Source organism: Electrona antarctica (assembly GCF_951216825.1).
Source record: "Electrona antarctica genome assembly, chromosome: 23".
Classification (NCBI taxonomy): domain Eukaryota; kingdom Metazoa; phylum Chordata; class Actinopteri; order Myctophiformes; family Myctophidae; genus Electrona; species Electrona antarctica.
Window position 1 is genome coordinate 23,831,696 of NC_136804.1, and position 21,386 is coordinate 23,853,081.

At 43.1% G+C, this 21,386-nt stretch overlaps 1 protein-coding gene across 3 annotated transcripts in view; it reads right to left on the reverse strand.

Moving 5' to 3' along the window:
- Positions 1-2,447: 2,447 nt before the first annotated feature.
- acss3 (acyl-CoA synthetase short chain family member 3) overlaps positions 2,448-21,386 on the reverse strand; it is a 60,735-nt gene continuing 41,796 nt past the window's right edge. For all 3 annotated transcript variants that reach the window (XM_079494709.1, XM_079494707.1, XM_079494708.1), the window contains 7 exons: positions 13,839-13,934; positions 12,194-12,257; positions 9,537-9,618; positions 7,000-7,122; positions 6,721-6,820; positions 5,880-6,055; positions 2,448-3,149 (listed from right to left, as the gene is read on the reverse strand). In XM_079494709.1, coding sequence (XP_079350835.1) covers positions 3,066-3,149; positions 5,880-6,055; positions 6,721-6,820; positions 7,000-7,122; positions 9,537-9,618; positions 12,194-12,257; positions 13,839-13,934 — 725 coding nt within the window. In that variant the 3' untranslated portion in view covers positions 2,448-3,065. The remainder of the gene's footprint in view (positions 3,150-5,879; positions 6,056-6,720; positions 6,821-6,999; positions 7,123-9,536; positions 9,619-12,193; positions 12,258-13,838; positions 13,935-21,386) is intronic.

Sequence of the window (21,386 nt, forward strand, 5' to 3'; positions counted from 1 at the left end):
ATCCCAACCAGTCAGGATTCAAAAAGGCCCACTCCACGGAAACTGCACTCGCAGTCACAGGAGCACTACATGCTGCCCAGGCTGCTTCCCACTCTGCAGTCCTGATTCTAGACCTATCAGCAGCATTTGACACAGTGAACCACCAGCTGCACCTAGACACCCTAGCTCAGGGGTGCCCAAAAGGTAGATCGCGATCTACCAGTAGATCACAAGGGCTGTGCAGGTAGATCACATTACATGCCCCTAAAAATATATATTTAATTAAAATTTTGCCACTTGAATTAAGGTGACTTGATTGACATTTAGAAGGGCCTGTCAGCTCAAACCCACAATGTATTACTTTGTTTTCAAGATTGTTGTGCACAAACGTCAGTAGCATTACAAAGTTATATACTGTGGAGTAAGGAAACAGCAAGACAGGAGACCTTGGGTGCGTCAAGGTAGTTTACTCACTTTCTACATACAAATTATATTTTTTTTGGATCTTGTTGCATCATAGTCATTTTGTGGCTCTCAAGTCAAAAAAGTGTGGGCACCCCTGCTATTGAGAATGCATTGGGAGTTTAAGTTAAATAACTCCGAAACTACAAATCATTTCAAAGTAAAAAGTTCCAGCATATGTCTCCACAGTAAGCTGAATTATAAAAAGTGTGAATGGGGTTTCTAGGTGAAAGTGCTTTTTTGACATGCCAATATCTGCCATTGGGCCCCATTGTGAATTTCTCAAATTTGAAAGCACTATATTTCTAAAACTATGAAACATTTCAAAGATTTCTTTTCAGGCAAACATGTCCACCGTAAGATGAACCTAAATAGGTTTGAATGGGGTTTCTAGGTGTAAGTATGTAGGACTAGTAGCATGCCAAAGTTTGTGCTATTGCCATTGAGAATGCATTGGGCGTTTAAGTTAAATAACTCCGAAACTACAAATCGTAGATCTTGTTGAGCTGGTCATTTTGAAAGTAGATCTCACGTCATAAATGTGTGGGCACCCCTGATGTAGGACTAGTAGCATGCCAAAGTTTGTGCTATTGACATTGAGAATACATTGGGCGTTTAAGTTAAATACGGGGGGGGACATATTTTGACAGCATAATTTCTCCCCCCTCCCTATTCCAAAGCCCCCCCAGGTACATTATATATTTAAACTATTTTCAGCAATGGTACACTTTTCAGTGGGTAGATCTTGTTGAGCTGGTCATTTTGAAATCTCACGTCATAAATGTGTGGGCACCCCTGCCCTAGCTGATCTAGGCATCGGCGGGACGGCACTAAAGTGGTTCTCCTCCTGGCTCCTACCTAACCGACCGGACCTACCAGGTTTCTTGGAAAGGTTTGCTATCATCCCCCCGAACCCTCCTAACTGGGGTCCCACAGGGATCTGTACTTGGTCCCCTCCTTTTCTCCCTGTACACTAAATCCCTTGGCACTATCATCTCTGCTCACAATCTATCTGCTATACCGATGACATGCACCCAACTGTTTCTATCCTTCCCCCCTCTGCTACTCAGGTGGAAGAGCGCATCACTGCATGCCTGGCTGACATCTCACAGTGGATGTCTTCTATCCACCTCAAGCTGAACCCAGACAAGACTGAGCTTCTCTTCTTCCCAGCTAAGTCCTGCCCCATGCGGGAGCTAACTATTTCCGTAGACAACAACGCCTTGGTAACGTCTGTCCCAACAGCCAGGAACCTTGGTGTCGTCCTGGACAGTCGGCTCTCGTTCAAAGCACACATTACAGCCGTCACTCAATCCTGTAGGTTTACACTATACAACATTCGACGAATTAGACCCTTCCTCACCCAGGAGTCAGCCCAGCTCCTTATCCATCAGTCATGTCAAAACTTGACTATTGTAACTCCCTCCTTACTGGCCTACCGGCATGCGCACTTAAGCCTCTCCAATTGATCCAAAATGCTGCAGCTCGCCTGTTTTTTAACCAGCCAAATTTCTCACATGTCACTCCCCTTATTCGCTCCCTCCATTGGCTCCCGGTCGCTGCCCGCAGTACAAAACTCTGATGCTGGCATTCAAAGCAACCAAAGGTATGGCACCGCCATATCTTGCAAATATGATCACACGCTACAAACCCTCTCGAGCGTTTGGTTTTTTTCTGTGTCCCCAGAACGTCAATGGGGATTTTTTGGTAACACGTAGCGGCAAAAATTGGCGCATGTTTTCATATGTATATTGCGGGGCTTGTGTATACCGTGCGGCCGATGACAAGGGTCGAACTTTGTGGGAAGAATATTAAGTATGGCACAATCAAATGTGTGTTTTGCCATTGCGTGGGTGCAAAAAAGACAAACAGGAATTGAAGCAATCCATGCAGCATTGTGACACTTCCGACAGAGAGACACAGTGGTCGTCACGATCCTACTATCCTAGGAAAGAGCTGATAAATAACATTGGTCATGAATATACAAATGCAAATCACACAGTACATTTAAGTATCCTTTTTTTATTAAAATTATTGGAAATGTAAGGTGAATAGTCAACACTAGAATCAGCTTATTTAATACATTCAACCCTACATTGTGGGTTTTTAATGGTCCATAATACTTCCTTACTATTTCATGTGAAAATGTAGGAAGACTAAAAAGGTCAGGTAAATGGTAAAATGGTAAATGGTGCATTTATATAGCGCCTTTATCCAAGGCGCTTTACATAGATTGTGCATTACATTCACCCATTCATACACCGATGGCAGCGGAAACCATGCAAGGCACCAACTAGCACATCGGGAGCAATTAGGGGTTCAGTGTCTTGCTCAAGGACACTTCGACAGTAACTCTGGGGGAGCCCGGGTTCGAACTGGCAAACTTGCGGTTCCCATCCAGGCACTCTACCCCTGAGCCACCGCCGCCCCAATGTCTAACTATTATAGCTGCCCTACAATAATCTACCCGTCAATTCTAAAATAATTGACTATTTAATGAAATTAGTAAATATCAGAAAAAAATAATTCATCTACATTATCCTCTACAAATGTACGTTGGATTAGCTCGTGTTGCTTTGATTGAACACTCTTTTCATGTTTGTACCATCCCCCTACGGAGGAGCTCATAGTCCAGCTGCTCTCTGTGACTTTCCTATCTGCTTCTCGATGTCCTTGAACACCTCCGGGTCCTCGATGGTTGGAGTGATCTGTGGGGACAGTTTTTAACCCATTTAAACCCATGTTTCTATGTCAGTGGTTTTCAAGGTTTTTCATGTCAAGGACCCCAAGAATTATATGAATTTGGCCACCGACCCCCATCTGAAAATATGTTGTTCCAGGGACCCCCCAGAAGCAAAGATTTGAGTTAAAAACGTTGAAAGAATATATATTTAAAATTTGCGCCACATTTTCACGATTTTTCAAAAATAGCAGATCTACAAGCTACAAGCTATGAGCTTGTAGATCTGCTATTTTTCAATAGCTAAAGTATAGTATATGTCCATACATTTTCAAACATTTTTCAAAAAATAGAAATTGCAGATCTTGATGCTTACAACACGTCACTTTGTGACATATTGCAACTTTGTAGATCGACTATTTCTGCTATTTTGTAAATTTTTTGATAAGAAATCATTAAATGTGTTCTTTGTATATTTAAGTTATTTGTCATATCTGCCCTGTGCAATTTGTCATTACGAAGCCTAAAAGGCAAACAGAAATACAAATTGTAACGTTCCAATGTTCAATGCAAAAAAACATTGTTTTTATAATAATCGTTAATCGCAATTATTTGTGTGTTAATCGCAATTATTACAAACTTAAATTTGTAATCGTGACAGCCCTAGCGGCCTGGCGTCATCAGTAAGGACCACCCCTTATGGTATATGAACACTCGCTGAAGTGGGTCGCCTCATTCGAGTTAAGAAATTCCCTTCTCGCCAACCAGACAAGGAGGGTGTTTTGGTAAATATATTGCTCGTAATATTCAGAACAGGGGTTATGTTTGAAACTTTTTTTTTTTTTTTAGCATATTACTCACTTCAATATTCGCTTATGGGAGACTTGATAAACTCCTGTATTGCCCTGAGCCGAGACTACTTATCTTGAAGACTCGCCTTGACAGCCTCAAGGGGGAATTCTAAGATCACGCCAGGGGGCACTATCCTATAAGCGAATAAACCACAAAACTTTTTTTATCCAGTTTGCCCTTTGGAACTTAAAATACTTCAAACGAACCATTGAAAACTGAGATGGAGAAATGACAATCTACCAGAACCACCTTGAGTTTTGTCACATTCACAAGTGAAATTGCCATCAAGTCATCAAAAGTAGAAAAAACAATTGCACAATGCCAGGAGCCTCCTAATGATGTACACTGTACATCATTAGGAGGCTCCTGGCATTGTGCAATTGTTTTACTGTACATTGTACAGTATAATTGTCTCCACCAGGCCGAAGGCATGGGGAGAGAGTATGTTTTGCACTCCGTCCGTCCGTCCGTCCGTGTGTGTGTCCGTCCGTCCGTCCGTCCGTCCTTCCGTCTGTGAACAGCTAATCTCCGGCACCGTTAACCCGGTCGATGCCACATTTTGCACACACACTCCCTGGATGCCAACGATGAACCTCTGCCCCAAAATTTCCAGAACGGCTTGTTATAGCGCCACCAGGAGGCCGCTTTGTGCAAAACAAGTTTTTGGACAGTACACCTACAGATTTTGTCCAAACATCACGCAAATTGGTACACAGTCTCTCTAGAGCCATTCAACGAAACGGGTCTTTCAGATTTCTCAGACTCCATCCTGATTGGCTAAGATTGGCTTCCAAAGTTCGCAGGAGTGCTCAGTTTCTAACACAATGCTGCAAATCATGAACACATTGTGTGACTTCCGTGAAATTGTGCACGCACATTCCCACTAGGCCGAGGAAGAAATGCCACATGAACATTTTCAACTCAGCCTCATGGTGGCGCTATAACTGGCCGAAAAGTGTTTTTACCTCTAACTGCACGGATCTGTGGATAACTTTGTATGCCAACTCCCTAGAGGCCAAGGAAAAACCTTTGCCTGGAATTTTTCACATCTGCTCTTTATAGCGCCACCAGGAGGCCGACCTATGTAAAACACATTTTCTAATATTACTCCTTCAGATTTGATCCAAATTTCACGCAAATCGGTACACATGCTCTTCATAGTCATGTGATCAACACGGGTTTGTTTGATTTCTCATAATCCACCCTCATTGGCTACGATTGGCTTCTAAACCTTTCAGGAGTAGCCCGCTTTGTACCCGTTTTGTACAAATCGCCACAACTACTCAACGCAGCGTCCGATTGTGGTGAAACTGTCCATGCATATTCCCACTAGGCTTTGGAAGAAATGCCACTTGACAGTTTTCAAATCAGCCTCATGGTGGCGCTACAACAGGCCAAGCCGCGTCACACACACACACACGTTTATATTGCTCCTAAACATTTTGCCAAACATCACACACACACACTCCTATCCTCCTGGTGGAGACCTGTGCCCAGAAGGGCACTTTTTCTAGTTATGTATTGCTTTTGGAGCGTTCTTAAATGGGGACGGACACGACCCGGGTAGGATGTTTAAATTACGGCAGACTTTGGTGCTCTAGGCCTGAGTGGTTAACCAGTCCAGTGGGAGCGATTGAGAGTTGGCTGGTACCTTGTATGGCTTACCCTTGACCAGCTTGGCTAAAGAGGAGTTGGTTAGTACCTTGTATGGCTTGCCTTTGACCAGCTTGGCTAAAGAGGAGTTGGCTGGTACCTTGTATGGCTTGCCTTTGACCAGCTTGGCTAAAGAGGAGTTGGCTAGTACCTTGTATGGCTTGCCGTTGACCAGCTTGGCTAAAGAGGCGTTGGCTAGTACCTTGTATGGCTTGCCGTTGACCAGCTTGGCTAAAGAGGAGTTGGCTAGTACCTTGTATGGCTTGCCGTTGACCAGCTTGGCTAAAGAGGCGCGGGGGATCTTGCCAGAGCGAGTCTTGGGCAGCCCTCTGACAAACAACACCTTCTTGAAGGCTGCGACCGGGCCGATGGTGTCTCTCACCAGGCTCACCATCTCTTTTATGATCTCCTCCTCACTCGTCTGCACATCTGGATCACAAACATATTATTATTATTATATAATATGTACATGCACATTGATACATCTAACTGTAGCTAAACTCCATTGACAATGTGTATGTGGCTTACCATCAGTGGTGGAAAGTAACTAAGTACATTTAACTCATGTACTGTACTCAAGTAACATTTTGAGGTACTTTTACTTTACTGGAGTATTCTTCCTGAGTTTTCTTGAGTACAATTCCAATACTTTTAGTTGTACTCCATTACATCTCGGATCCAAATATTGAACTTTTACTCATACATTTATTTGAAAACGTAGTCACTAGTTACTAGGACTTTTACTGTTGGTACTTTAAGTACATTTTGATGCCAATACGTCTGTACTTTTTACTGAATTTATTTGAATTCTGGACTTTTACTTTCGTAAAACCTTTGAGTACTTTTTCCACCACTGCCATCGACATACTGATGAAGGCTGGATAGTTGAAACGTCTGTCCATTTGTGATGTAGAGAATAAATCTTTTAAAATGGATTCTTGGTGTGTGTGCGACCCTTGTACGTTTTTTCAATGTATGAGGACATACTAACTGTGTGTGTGTGCGTGCGTGCGTGCGTGCGTGCGTGCGTGCGTGCGTGCCATTCCTGAGGTATGTGTGGTGTGTGTGTGTGTGTGTGCGTGTGTGTGCCTTACCATTCCTGCGGACACACAGGGCCAACGGGACGTGACCCTTCAGCTTGTCCTCTAGACCGACCACAGCACAGTCCACGATACCAGGGTGCTGCAGCACAGACTGCACACACACACACACACACACACACACACACACACACACACACACACACACACACACACACACACACACACACACACACACACACACACACACACACAAATTATGTCCACTGAGAGAGAGAGAGAGAGAGAGAGAGGATGAAATCAGGAGGACACCGCTTCATCTATTTGTCCTACCTCCTCAAGTGCTCCGGCAGACAGCCTGTGCCCGGCGACATTGATGACATCATCAGAGCGCGACATGATGTAAAGAAAGCCCTCCTCGTCCACAAAGCCAGCGTCCATTGTGTCGTAGTAACCCTGGAGACCAAAGGGGCAAGGTATATTAAAAATAAGGTAAAGCCGCACCAACGTCATTTTCCGCTATCGTGCAATTCCAGGCGTCAGATTCGTCGCACCATGGGAGCCAAACTGCACACGGAAGTTCAGTGGAATGCATTGGAGTCAATGAGCCCAGTGACCAGCTCATGAACAAACACTATTTCTGAATGGCTGAGACCTTTGTAAAGTCATCGCTTCTGGAAAATACAAGACATAATGTAACACATTATTGTCTGCTGTGTTGCTTTTTTGATGTGTACATTGTCATTTTATAGAGGTATATAAAGAGCACAAAGTACGTTTCTGAACGTGCCAAGTATCGCAAGTAGTGATGCACGATATAATCGGTAGAATATCGACCCTGCAAATAATCGGAGATCGGATATCGGTAATAATTTCATAATCGTGCACCCCTAATCGCAAGACTATGCACCGCTGGTGGCAACCAAATCATGCAATACGATACCTAGACAGAAACGAGACCTGCTGCTGTTTAGATCCCAAATAAAATGATGTACTGTGCATATCGAAAAACAAGTGATTGGAAAACAACCTGTGATAGGACGGCTTTTATATTCCTGGACCGATTATATGACAAGGGGTCTCAATCGTTCATAAATAGTTTGTTCATGAGCTGGTCCAGCCGTCTCCATGCACTGCCATGTATTTCATCGAGCATCCGGTGCGAGGTTTGCCACCCATGAAAGCAAGAAAGAGCTTCCTTGCAAATAGGAAGAGGAAGGAAGTTAGCATGAAGTCAAGACAAGCTAGTGTCCCTATTTTGGGCATGTCATTATACAGGTATGTCAATCTTCAGCGTAGTCTGAAAACCCACCTCTTCGGACTCCATCTTAGCCCGCAGCACTTGCCGTAGCACTTAGCCTCGACAACCTTACAGGTGTATGCAAAGGCTCAACTTGTGTAATTTAGATCAGCATTTTATGTAGACATAGCGCTCTATAGTGAATACTCATACCTGTAGATTCATTGTACAGATATTGTACTGTTAGATGGATGTTAGGTTCTTAGCTTGTTTATGATCCTTGATGACTATTTCCTATGGATTTGATGAATTACCATGTGTTATTGCTTACTGTAAATCGCTCTGGATAGGCCTATCTCACAGCATTTCCCCGCCCCCTTTCCACGCCCCCCTTTTGGAGATAGTGGTGTTATTTCTTTTGCGGTCCATAGGCTTCCATGTTAAAAGAGGTATTTTCACAAGCCACAAACTACCGTTTTGTAAAGGTAAGGTTTATTCTACTTATTTGAGTTGTTATACCATTGTGTTTTCTTCATATTATTATCGGTCTTTGACATTTTAACATTAGGAAATGTACTTAGATTCTCCAGAGAAAAAAAGTGTAAATGCCTAATGTTAAATGACACCACTATCTACCGGAAGTGGGCGTGGAAAGGGGGCTGTGAGATGGGCCTATTAAGAGCATCTGCTAAATGCCTAAATTGTAAATTGTATGTGATGTTTTGTTTGTTTTTTAAAATGAACAGGATGTCTTTTGTAAGCATGCTATGCAGGGTAAGCATGAGGCCATAAAACAATTATAATCATGTAGTCAAGACCTTTCAACACTAGAGGGCAACCTTGTACCATGTACTCATAACACTCGAGTATTACCTCACTTGTCCTATATCATGCTAGCTACTGTAGTACTATGAGAACTCGCATAAGAATCTAAGCACAAGTCATTTCAAAACATGAAACCTGTTTCCATGCAGCCTTGGAAATGTATTCAAACTAAATATTGAGAATATAGCTTAATTCATACACACAGTGCGGCAAAAATTGCAGACCTCATGGAATAAAGCAAAATTTGACAGGTTTCCCCGGCCGGACGTAGCGCGTGGAAGGAACACGTTATTCCGACCAGTTCCTTTCCCCTCCATCAGACTGGCTGGCCAGGGGAAGGTAGTTTAGAGACCAGGATTACTGCATGTTTTTGTGATGGTACCTACCCTAGGGGACACGGGGAGAACATGCAAACTCCACACAGAAAGGCCGTTTCGCCAACCCCGCCTCGGGTATGGGCACTGATGACGCGGAGGAGGGAACACGCCCCCAGCGTCCCCCGCGGGAATCGAACCCAGGAACTTCTAGCTGTGAGGCGACAGCACTACCGACTGTGCCAAAAATAGCCTATCTACAAGCTCACAACACATCGCGCTGTGACGTGTTGTGAGCTTGTAGATTGGCAATTTTCGGTTCGCAACATGCCTTCATAGAAGACATTCTGGGTTCTATGGAATCCAAATGACTGAAATCAGTCGTGGCGACTGAGAACTTTAATCCATGAGACCCACAAGCTGGTCACAATGCATTGTTGAGTGAGTGATGCATTGTGAGCTTGTAGACATTCCATTTTCATTGTACGTACCGGGAACTTGACGAAGTAGAGCTCTCTGTACAACTCCTGGTTCTTCCACAGGGCCAGCGCTGCACCGGGCGCGAGAGGCAGTCTGGGAGACAAGAACACACACACACACACGTTTTTACTTTAAGTAATAGTATCAATACTGCAATAAGAAATACTCAAGTAAAAGTCCGGAATTCAACATTTACTTGAGTGAAAGTACAAAAGTATTGGCATCAAAATGTACCTAAAGTACCAAAAGTAGAAAGTACTCATTTAGGCAGTACGTCCCGTTTCACAAGTTTTCTAATGCATACAAATCTTTTGAAAATGGCAGATCGAACTGGGAATATAGGCTTAATTATCAAATTGGGATATGAAGGGGAGAAACATTTAGTTTTTGTTTTTTTTGTTTGTTTTGTCTGGGAGGGGTAAGGGTTGCTCAACAACATAGTCTTTTCATTATTTGCCCGCCCCCAAGATTTCAATAAAAAGACTCCTGCGATTGCCCCCATGAGGGAACCTGGTCTAGGTCTGGACAACTATGAAGTGAAGGAAGCAGCGTGTCAGTCTAGAATGAACCTGGTCTAGGTCTGGACAACTATGAAGTGAAGGAAGCAGCTTGTCAGTCTAGAATGAACCTGGTCTAGGTCTGGACAACTATGAAGTGAAGGAAGCAGCTTGTCAGTCTAGAATGAACCTGGTCTAGGTCTGGACAACTATGAAGTGAAGAAAGCAGCTTGTCAGTCTAGAATGAAGACATACAGATAAGTCTGGATGTGGATATCATTACACTAACCCTCTGGTTGTCTAGACATAATGCCAGTGTCTGCTGAACCTGACCTTGCCTGACCCTGCTGACTGAGAACCTGAACGTGCGTACACACACGCCTGTGCACACACACACACTGAGGAGAGGAGAGAAACGCACACACATAAACACACACGCACTCACACACACACAGGAGAGGAGAGAAACACACGCACGCACACACAGAAACACACACACACACACAGCAACTAGGTAGGGTAACTCGGCACTCCGGCGCTTTGTTTACACAGGAGCCAACAGCAATCACCTTTTTAAGTATCTTGAAGATTTTTTCCCCCTTTTTTTTCTCCTTTCTTTCTTTGCATAGACTTTCATAGCTAAAGAAGCAATGCCAGAGTTGTCTAAACAAAACACTGTCAACGACCGTGTGAGCAACATATTTTACTAAGCGACACCGCGACAAATACGCTGCGATCTTTGCATAATCATAATGCCTCGTGTGAACGCGTATTGTTCTCCTGCTTTATTTAGTTCTTGCCTGATGACGGCTCAGCGTGATTGTTCTCATGCCTGCAGCAAACACGGGATGTCACTCCCAGTGTTGTTGCAGGAAAGGAACAAATGATGATCCATCATTGTGCTGCTGCCCACGTTTTAATTTAATGAGCCTGTCACAGTCACACTGACAATTGCATCAAAAAGACAAGATAGCCTAATTATTCATTTACGGATTCTTTCCTCGGCGGCTTGAAAACGCAAGACATAAAAAGCCACCGCGGGACTTGTCATTACACATTAATAACAAGATACAAGAATGATATGACTGGCTCACTTTCTTTATTGCACTCTTTGAATTTATGCTGAGGTCACAGGTAAAGGTTTGAATATACTGTATACAGGGTGGAACATGGGTTTACCTTCTAATGCTAAGCAACCAATGTTTACAGATAAAGACTCTTTTCGTCTGCAAGAACTAAGTAAGATGTGCTATGCAACATATTTAGCAGGTTCTAGATTGGTTTCCAACTTTCCATATGCCATCAGCGGATTCGACCGTTCTCTCTGCATTGAATCGGCGAAATCATCCGTTATCAGCACCTTTGAATAGGGCCAGTATGGCCATACTGGCATACTCACCCTTGGCTGAACGTGTCATTTCCAACTCTATTGTGGAAACTAGGGGCTACTAATATATACTATTCTCTGCCTATCGGGACGTAACTCGGACGGCGCTGAGTCGGGTCTGGTGGCCGTCACAACGCTCGGCTGGTGCCTCGCGTGGCTCAAGGCCACCAGACACGGCGCGCCTCCGTCAGGACATCAGTGACATTATCACCCGTCACAATAGGTGATAATGACATACTGAAACAGTGAGTATGCCAGTATGGCCATACTGGCCCTATTCAAAGGTGCTGATAACGGATGATTTCGCCGATCCAATGCAGAGACACCGGTCGAATGGGATGCTATTGTGATGATGGCCCCCCAGTGCCCTGGCCAGGATTCTGGTTGGATAGTAGTGTAGTCAGTAGAGTGGGGACACACCTACAGTAGCCACCAGGGGGCGGCAGTGGCTCAGGGGTAGAGTGGCCGCTTGTTGGATCCTGGGCTCTCCCAGACTTTAGTGCCTTGAGCAAGACGCTGGCTGAACCCCTAATTGCTCTCGCTGCACATGTTGGTGCCTTGCATTGTGTGTCGGTGTGTGAATGGGTGAAAAATGTCTTAATGATAATATAAGAACACAGCGGGCGTACGTGGTAGTTTTTGTTGTGTTTTCCTACTGATTAATGGGGAGACGGGGTATGCTGGTTTGTGAGTATGTGGGCATGTGGACGCTCACTCACTCACTCACTCACTCACTCACAAAAGTAAAATAAAACTCATGAGTAAGCCGTTCACTACAGCTTACCTCACCACGATATTTCCCAGGATCCTTGGCTTCACCTCCTGCATGTCGTCGTCAATCACCGTGACTGGAGGAGAGGGGTGGGGCATGCAGGTACAAATCACATTCAGGGGGCTGTAAAGGGATGTTCACACCAAGCACTGGAACGATAACTATATCGTTCACCATTGTGTTTGTTATACTGTAGTTATGCGGTGTGGAGTCGACTACTTCAGAGTTCAGACAGAACGTTTTAACCCATTTTGGGCGGGAACCCCTTTTAGTGTTTTAAACATTATGTTATAATTTAGCTATTGAAAAATCGCAGATCTACAAGCTCATAGCGTGCCACCGAGTGGCGCGCTACGAGCTTGTAGGTCTGCTATTTTTGAAAAATTGTGAAAATATTTATTTCAGAAAACTGGAGGATTTAGAAGATTTTTTTTTAATTTTGAGGTCAGGCCTAAATGGGATCATCTGTATACATGGATTAAAGTTCTCGGTCTCCACGACTGATTTCAGTCATTTGGATTACATATACTCACTGTAGAAGCCAACATGTCTTCTATGGAAGCATGTTGCGCAGCGAAAACAGCCGAGATCGACAAGCTCTCAATGCATCGTGCAGACGCATTCCAAGCTTGTAGATAGGCTACTTTCGGTTATTCTTTTTAAAGATTGGAGCATTTGAAGTGGTCAAACTAGCAATATGTTTAGAAGCATTTTCCATAAAACCCTAATGGTCTCGGATATGCCATAAAAGCAAAGGTTAAAATCTCAATCAGTGATTTCTTCACCTGGTTGGCAGTATGTAGAACAGGAACAATATTACTTAAACATAATTTTACATATTGTGTTAATAGTTTAGGAAACTGCGCTAGTGTGGGTAGGGCTCCTTTCACACTGTTTCACAAATCACATAATAGAGCGTCGTAGTCCCGCCCCCTATCATGACGACGTGAGACCCAGAAGTGAATGCATTTTCTCCATGCTTTTCAAAAAGTATTTATTTAAAGACGTTTACGCGGGTACAAAGCCAACTGGAGTTGTGACAAATCATGACAACAAACACAACATTTTGGACCGAACAAATAATTACAAAGAAGAAAAACAACCTGCCGTTTTCTTCTTCTTTCTAATTATTTGTTCGGCCCGAAAAATTGTGTTGTCATGATTTGTCACAACTCGAGTTGGCTTTGTACGAGGCTTAAAAGGTCTTTAAATAAATACTTTTTGAAATGTCTATGAGGAAAATGAACGGGGAATCATTTCCTGGGCCCTGATAGGGGGCGGGACTGCGACGCTCTATAGGCCTGGCCTTACACATTTTTTCAGTCGTGTGATTTTATTTTTGCTTTAATCCATGTGAATAGCTCTTGGTTGCTAGGCGATCGAGTAAACAAGAAATAACCGGGTCAGATTGATCAAAACAAGCTTTATTCACGGCTCATAACAAAAGCACCGATGATCGCGGTTACAGAATTTATGTTTTGTGTGAATTAAATAACGATCCCAAGACACGTTACACAGCCGGATTTAACTTCCGGTTTTACTCTCGGGAATTAATGGTCTTCAAAATAAGACTTCTAGCTGAAAAGACGAGGCAGAAGCTAAATGCAGCGAGACATCAATCTGGCAGTAAATTAGTTAATCAATGAGGCTACATTACCATTGTATCCTGGGACGGGCTTCCCAGCCGTGCCTGCGGGGGGCGTCAGTGAGTTGCCCAGACCAATGCAGGAGGAGGTGATGGCTGAGCCGGTCTCTGAGGAGAGAAACACACACACGCACACACACAATAAGCTGACTTATTTTTGATGTGCTAGCCACTCCAATTACCAACTATGTCCGTCCCCAAGTATGCATGTCCAAATTAATACGGCAATTGCGTTGGTTGAAAAAAGGAATATCCTCACTCTCAGTAATTGCGTTGGTTGACTACCAAGTGGCACTGTTGAGCAGCCTAACACACACACACACACACACACACACCCATTGACTACTGCAGCACACACACACACAGCACCACTCAGTTCAGACGGGTCTGATTTTATTCATATTGTTGCTAAAATAAAGTTAGCCTACTTCGATTTAGTGCAGCAGTGCCCGCAGACTGCCTTTAACACATCATCGCTAGGTGTTGCTGTGAGTTATTCCAAAACTATAGCAATTTATTTGTTATCCTTAACAAATAAATAGTTTTTTTTAGAAGGACTGATTTACAGTCCTAAATCAGTAGTTCTCACACTATTTTTGAATGGCCAACACAGAGATAAAAAATGATTAGGATGCTTATCCCGGTTTTAATGAGTTAATGCCATCATTATCTTCCAATTATAACACTGCATCCATGAAAGTATGACTCAGCCTTGTTTACTTTATTAAACCTGTAACCTAGCAACAGCCACCTCCTGCTGACAGAAACAGAACATTAACCAGCATCTGTTTGCTACGGGGTGAGAATAAATTATTTTTACATTAATTAATTTACATTTTTGATGAGTGAGAATGGACAAAAAACTTATGACCAGCCCGCACATAAAAATACCACAATGAAAGAACACATTGTCTTTGTAGAATCGACTTTCGAGCTTTGAATTCTTGTCACAATTTCTCTGCATTATTTAAAAATACTGATAATGAAACTGAGCTACTGTATGATAGCGGCACACCGTGTCAATGTCTTGCAGTGGTTACATTGTCAATTCTCTAAACAATTAGAAAAATGTTCAGGAGGAACTTTGCACATGCATGGTGTTGTTTGGCCCTGCTTTTCATGACATCGTTGGTCCTGGGAGGGTAGCTGGGTTTACTTACTGTTTTAGTTTATATCGTGTGTGTTTGTTGTGAACTGTTGTTTATGCATCTTGTTATCGTTTTATTCACGATGATTGATCTACAGTATGTATTCTATGTTATGCTGCAATAATAGTCAGTTTTTTCCATTCTTTTTTCTTAAGCCCTATATACCGAAATAGCCAATCTACAAGCTCATAACACGCCACTTCATGATGCATTGTTAGCTTGTAGATCTGCTATTGCCAATTGGGCTATTAGTAGAGTGGGAAAAAGCTTGAGACTAACAACGCGTCGTGACTCGTGAGCTTGTATATCAGCGATTTTCAGCAGGCAACCATGTGTGAAATCAGGCATTACGACGCCATCAAGTCCCGACAAAATACATTTGTCAACAAAATCAACTGTAGATTTAGTCGACTAAACACAAACATTTCAGGTGAGTAAAATATGCCTAATACTAAAATGAAATTGTATTCAAAAGACCATGACTAAACCTAAATGAAAATTTGCTGTCAAAATCGACACTGGTGCTAACCTACATTTATGGAGAACTATGGCAGTTCCTCTGGGCTTCTCTCTCTGGTTCCACCACCCAGCACACTGCTCCAGTTATCAGCTGGTCTGTTACAGACGCTCCTCTGCTGACCCACACAGTGACACAATCACCAGAAACAAGATATCTCACCAAAAAAAAATCCTGTTCGGCCTCGCCTCGGTTATCTGAGATTGCATCAGACGTTGCACAGAGGCAGCCAAAATGATCTGTCTACTCCGTCTGTCGAATGGACATAAAACTTATGACCAGCCCGCACATAAAAATACCACAATGAAAGAACACTTTCGAGCTTTGAATTCTTGTCACAATTTCTCTGCATTATTTAAAAATACTGATAATGAAACTGTGAACTACTGTATGATAGCGGCACACCGTGTCAATGTCTCGCAGTGGTTACTTTGGCAATTCTCTAAACAATTAGATTAAAATGTTCAGGAGGAACTTTGCACAGGTATGCATGCATGGTGTTGTTTGTCCCTGCTTTTCATGACACCATTGGTCCTGGGAGGGTAGCTGGGTTTACTTACTGTTTTAGTTTATATCGTGTGTGTTTGTTGTGAACTGTTGTTTATGCATCTTGTTATCGTTTTATTCACGATGATTGATCTACAGTATGTATTCTATGTTATGCTGCCATAATAGTCAGTTTTTTCTATTCTTTTTTCTTAAGCCCTATATACCGAAATAGCCAATCTACAAGCTCATAACACGCCACATCATGATGCATTGTTAGCTTGTAGATCTGCTATTGCCAATTGGGCTATTAGTAGAGTGGGAAAAAGCTCACAACGTGTTGAGACTCACAACGCATCGTGACTCGTGAGCTTGTATATCAGCGATTTTCAGCAGGCAACCATGTGTAAAATCAGGCATTACGACACCATCAAGGCCCGACAAAATAAATTTTCGTCAACAAAATCAACTGTAGATTTAGTCGACTAAACACAAACATTTCAGGTGACTAAAATATGCCTAAAACTAAAATGAAATTGTATTCAAAAGACCATGACTAGCCTGGGCCGTGGCTCAGCGGTCCAGGCACCTTGGCTGGTAATCCAGTCTGGCAGTGTGCCGCGGGTTCGACTCCCGATCCCGACGGCCTTTACTGCATGTCACCCCCCATCTCTCTCCCCATTTCCTGTCAGCCTACTGTCTGTCCCTCCATAAAAAATATGCCACAAAAAAAAACATTAAAAAAAAAAGACCATGACTAAACCTAAATGAACATTTGCTGTCAAAATCGACACTGGTGCTAACCTACATTTATGGAGAACTATGGCAGTTCCTCTGGGCTTCTCTCTCTGGTTCCACCACCCAGCACACTGCTCCAGTTATCAGCTGGTCTGTTACAGACGCTCCTCTGCTGACCCACACAGTGACACAATCACCAGAAACAAGATATCTCACCAAAATAAAATCCTGTTCGGCCTCGCCTCGGTTATCTGAGATTGCATCAGACGTTGCACAGAGGCAGCCAAAATGATCTGTCTACTCCGTCTGTCTCTCTGTCTCTTTTCCGGCTGTGAAAAGTTCAGCTTCCAGCAGTTCCAGGCACCGAGCAGCCTGCATACCAACATCCCCACTTTGCAATCTGTGGGCGTCGATCGCATTTAATAAACGATATAGACATAACGTAACGCTGTCAGGCGGAAACCTCATTATGTCCAAAACTTTTCAGTCAACTGTCAAAAAGAACCTGTTCCAATGGATTCAGTGCAGTTATTGTTTAGTCATGAGCTCTTGTTAATACGTTTCATTGGTTCAATTTTTATTAAATCCACAAACCGACTTAACCACTTTCACAAACATCTAAAATAGGCGATCTACAAGTTCACAACGTGTTGCAGTGCGCCAAGTTGTGAGCTTCTAGATCGGCTATTTTTGCTACTTTCGTATGTGCGCCAAGTTGTGAAATTCTAGATCGGCAATTTTTGCTACTTTCGTATGACACGAAGTAGGCCAGTAGGGAATTAAATTACGGGGGAAAAAAAACATTCAAAGTTGAAATATGGGAGATACAAGGTTTCTGCCCTGTGCTGTAGCACATGTGATAGAACGGCACGTTGTCTTTCTTCTACTCCAGGGTCAACGAGACCCACTTTCACTCGGTAGATGTGGGTCGTTATCCAACACGCCTGTGACAGGCGAGCTTCTCCAGTTTTTATGATCTCTTTTTCTTTCTTTGTACTGCTAATCAAAACAGCCCACCCAGCAACAGACCTACTTCGTGCCCTCAATTGCACGGGCATCAAAGTCTGAGATGTCCCACTCAGGGAGCAGGGGCTGCAATGGAGAGATTGAGCTATCAAATGGAGCTGGGGAAGGGCCAAACCAAACTGGCCTCTGAAGCAGCCATGTTCCGCGGGCCCTAACACCTCATTCATCAGGGGCAGGTTAGTCACTCCCTGCAGAGTTCAAAGCCCATCGGGACCACCACCACCGAGAGAAACCGTTATTTTATATCTTTCACCCCCTTCGGTCAAAGAACAAGATAGCGGTGCAGAACCAATCAAAGCAAAGAAGCATACGCTTCTTAAGAACGTGAACCCTCGGTGTCCCTAATCTCTCGAGGACAGATTCCAAGCTGTGCTGCTGAATCTGTCAGTGTCAGCAGGGCCATTCAGAACGTGTATACATTGTTGATAGTGGGAATGAAAACATAGGCGTCCCACAGGAAGAGGAGGGCTGAGGGCCCATTAAACATGTTGTCTATACTGACGCCTCAAATAGGGCAAAGAGGAAATGGACCATTGACCACCAGTGTTGATTTTGGCAGCAAACTTTGATTTAGTTTGTCAGTCTTTTGAATAAAATTCCATTTAGTTTTACATATTTTAGTCATCTGAAATGTTTTAGCGTTAGTCTAGCTTTAGTCGACTGAATATCATAAGATTTTAGTCCACTAAATGTACAGTTGATTTTGTGGACTAAAATGTGTTTTGGTGGGCCTTGTTGGCATCGTAATGGATGATTTTACACTTGGTTGCACACAATTTTAGTCTAGTTTTTATTTGTTGACAAAATTGTCATTATATTTATTCATCGTAGCTTAGTTTTTATTTAGTTTTGGTCAGTGAAAAAGTTAGTAGAAAAGTTAGACAAATGTAGTCGAACATTTTTCGTAGACAAAATCAACACTGCTACTGACCACACAGGACTGAATTCATATTGGTGAAAGGATAAGGCATGAGCCTTGTTAAAGGACCAACTTTTTTATAAAACACACCACAGGCGCAAAGCAAATCCAGTGAACTGTCTTCGAATGAGTGGTGTGTTTATACACTACTGTTTACAGCAGCAAGACCTCAGGCCGCAAACTGTGAAAGAACATACTGTAACTGGCACTTATTTCACTGCTACGGGCAGACAACATTAAGCTTGGACACACTGGACTAATATGATGCCTGGCTTTTCTCACAAAAACTCCTTCTCTGCTATTTTCAGTCCAACAAGACAATAGGTTTCAGCCATAACAGAGCAGAAATAGAAGCAGGTGTTGATCAGACATTCTCCCAGTTGGGTAGAAAACACCCCTGCTGCTCTGTCTGAAACACAATAGGAGACAAATGTTGAGGCTAGTCTATACACAAACAAAATTGGCCGTGTTCCGAGGCAGAGAAGTCGACTGAGGAGGGCGATCTTTGTCACTGCTCTAGCAAGTCTCCTACAGCTGGGGGTGGCGTCTGTCAGTAGGGGGTGTTGATCGGGAGGAGTAACACCTCATCTACACAGGCAAGATGGCGTTCCGACGGCACTATCACACCGGAAAACTGTCCTGATATGGAGCATCGGCCATTGCGTTGCGACGTAGCCTGAACCAATCAAATAACCAATATAATAGGAGTGTGTAGCTCTCTACCAATAAGTATTTGAGTCTGCGAAACCTCACTCAAATAAGAGACTCTGCTGTACAGTAAGGACTGTACTGTAGAAGGGGTGGGCGACGTCACTGCACGCTCGCGGTACATCAGAACAGTCTCGTTGAAAAACATGTATTCTAATGAGATTTCATCGCTCGCTCACATCGCTGGCAGTGTAGATGAAGTGTAAGACTGTGTTGATTTTGACAGATTTATTTTTTATTTTTTTTGTAAAATGTAATGTTTTAGCCATATTTTAGTCACCTGAAATGTTTTAGTGTTAGTCTAGTTTTCATATATCATTTAATTTTAGTCGACAAAAACAAAAATGCATTATGGTGGGCCTTGATGGCGTAGATTTTACACTTGATTGCATGCTGAAAATAGCCACTCTATCCAAGATCTACAAGCTCACAGCGAGAAAAGAAAAACAATGTAAATATTATTTTTGTGCACATGTGTTTTTTATGGAAGCCTCTGAAATGTGAGGAAGGCAGGCCTGCCAGCCCCAGGTCAGCATTTATGAAAAATAAGATGCTCTTGTTAATATTCTAGCAGGAAGCGGCCACATGCATTCGTATTCATATCATATCGAGAGCTAAAATGGGCACAGTCAAGAAGCCACCGTTGGCATCACTATAGTTCAGTCCCATGAGCAGGGAGATAACATGACAGAAAGAGAGAGAGAGAGAGCTAGCTGAGCCAGGTGAGTGACACCGGTAAAGTCTGAACATGAGAACTGTCTGAGGGCACTCACTCTGACCATGTACTCCTCTGTCTGTCTGTCTGTCTGTCTGTCTGTCTGTCTGTCCAACCGATTGTCGGACTTTCTCAGTCTCACACCGCATCTACACTCCCAGCGAATGTAAGCGAGCGAACGATGAAATCTCATTAGAATACATGTTTCTCAACAGGACTCTCCTGACGTACCGCAAGCGACAAAGCGCTGTGCAGCGATGCCGCCCCCCCTTCCTATATTCGCTCGCAGAGTCTCTATTTGAGTGAGGTTTCGTGGCCCCCAACACTCGTATTGGTTGAGATGTACACGCTACTATGTATTGGTTATTTGATGATTGGTTCAGGCTATGTTGCAACGCAATGGCCGACGCTCTATATGAGGACAGTTCTTCTCGTAATATCGCCGTCGGAACGCTCGCTCCTTGCCTGTGTAGATGAGGTGTCACACACGCAGTCACGATTAGATCTGCCTGTGTCTATTCCAACACACACGCATGCACACAACACACACGTGTACACAAACAATCAATCAAGCAGACCTCAGGCGGTGAGAGGCAGATTGAGTGTGATGAATGGAGAGACGGTGTTAAAGTTCACTAAGCACGGCAGGGAGTGTGTGATTCCTGCAAGACTTAAAGGGAGTGAAAGTGATATGTTATATATATATATATATATATATACACACACAGTATATATATATATATATATATATATATATTATATATACCATACCGTGTATCTGCTGGGAGGGACGCAATTGATATTTGCGCTCGTATGGCTAAATATGGCATTAAAAAAATATGAATTTACAACTTATTTTTCTTTTATGCTACCACAATATTTTGCATATGGTGGTCACAACATTTATATATGTACATGTTATCTCTTTGATATGTTCCGTATGGGTGTGTCACATATATTGTCATTATTTGATTTACTGTATACCCTGAAATCTTGAATAAACAAAACTGAAAAAAAATGAATTTCTGTCTTAGTTATAATGACATTGAGTTGACATGTAGCATAAGCACAATATCACACGAGTCCCCGTAGTCACAAATGAGGAAGTGGCGAGCCACGGAGGCAGAGGCTCTCAACATATGAATTCTCTTTTATTTGTAATCTGTGCATACAAAATATATATTGCCCCTCAAATGCCCCAGCATCGTTCATGTGAACTACTTGTTCTCTTGTTTCTCGGATCCCTCCCCTCCTCTGGCTGGCCAAGTGGCTGCTGCTCTTCGAGCGTGGGCTGGGCAGAGGC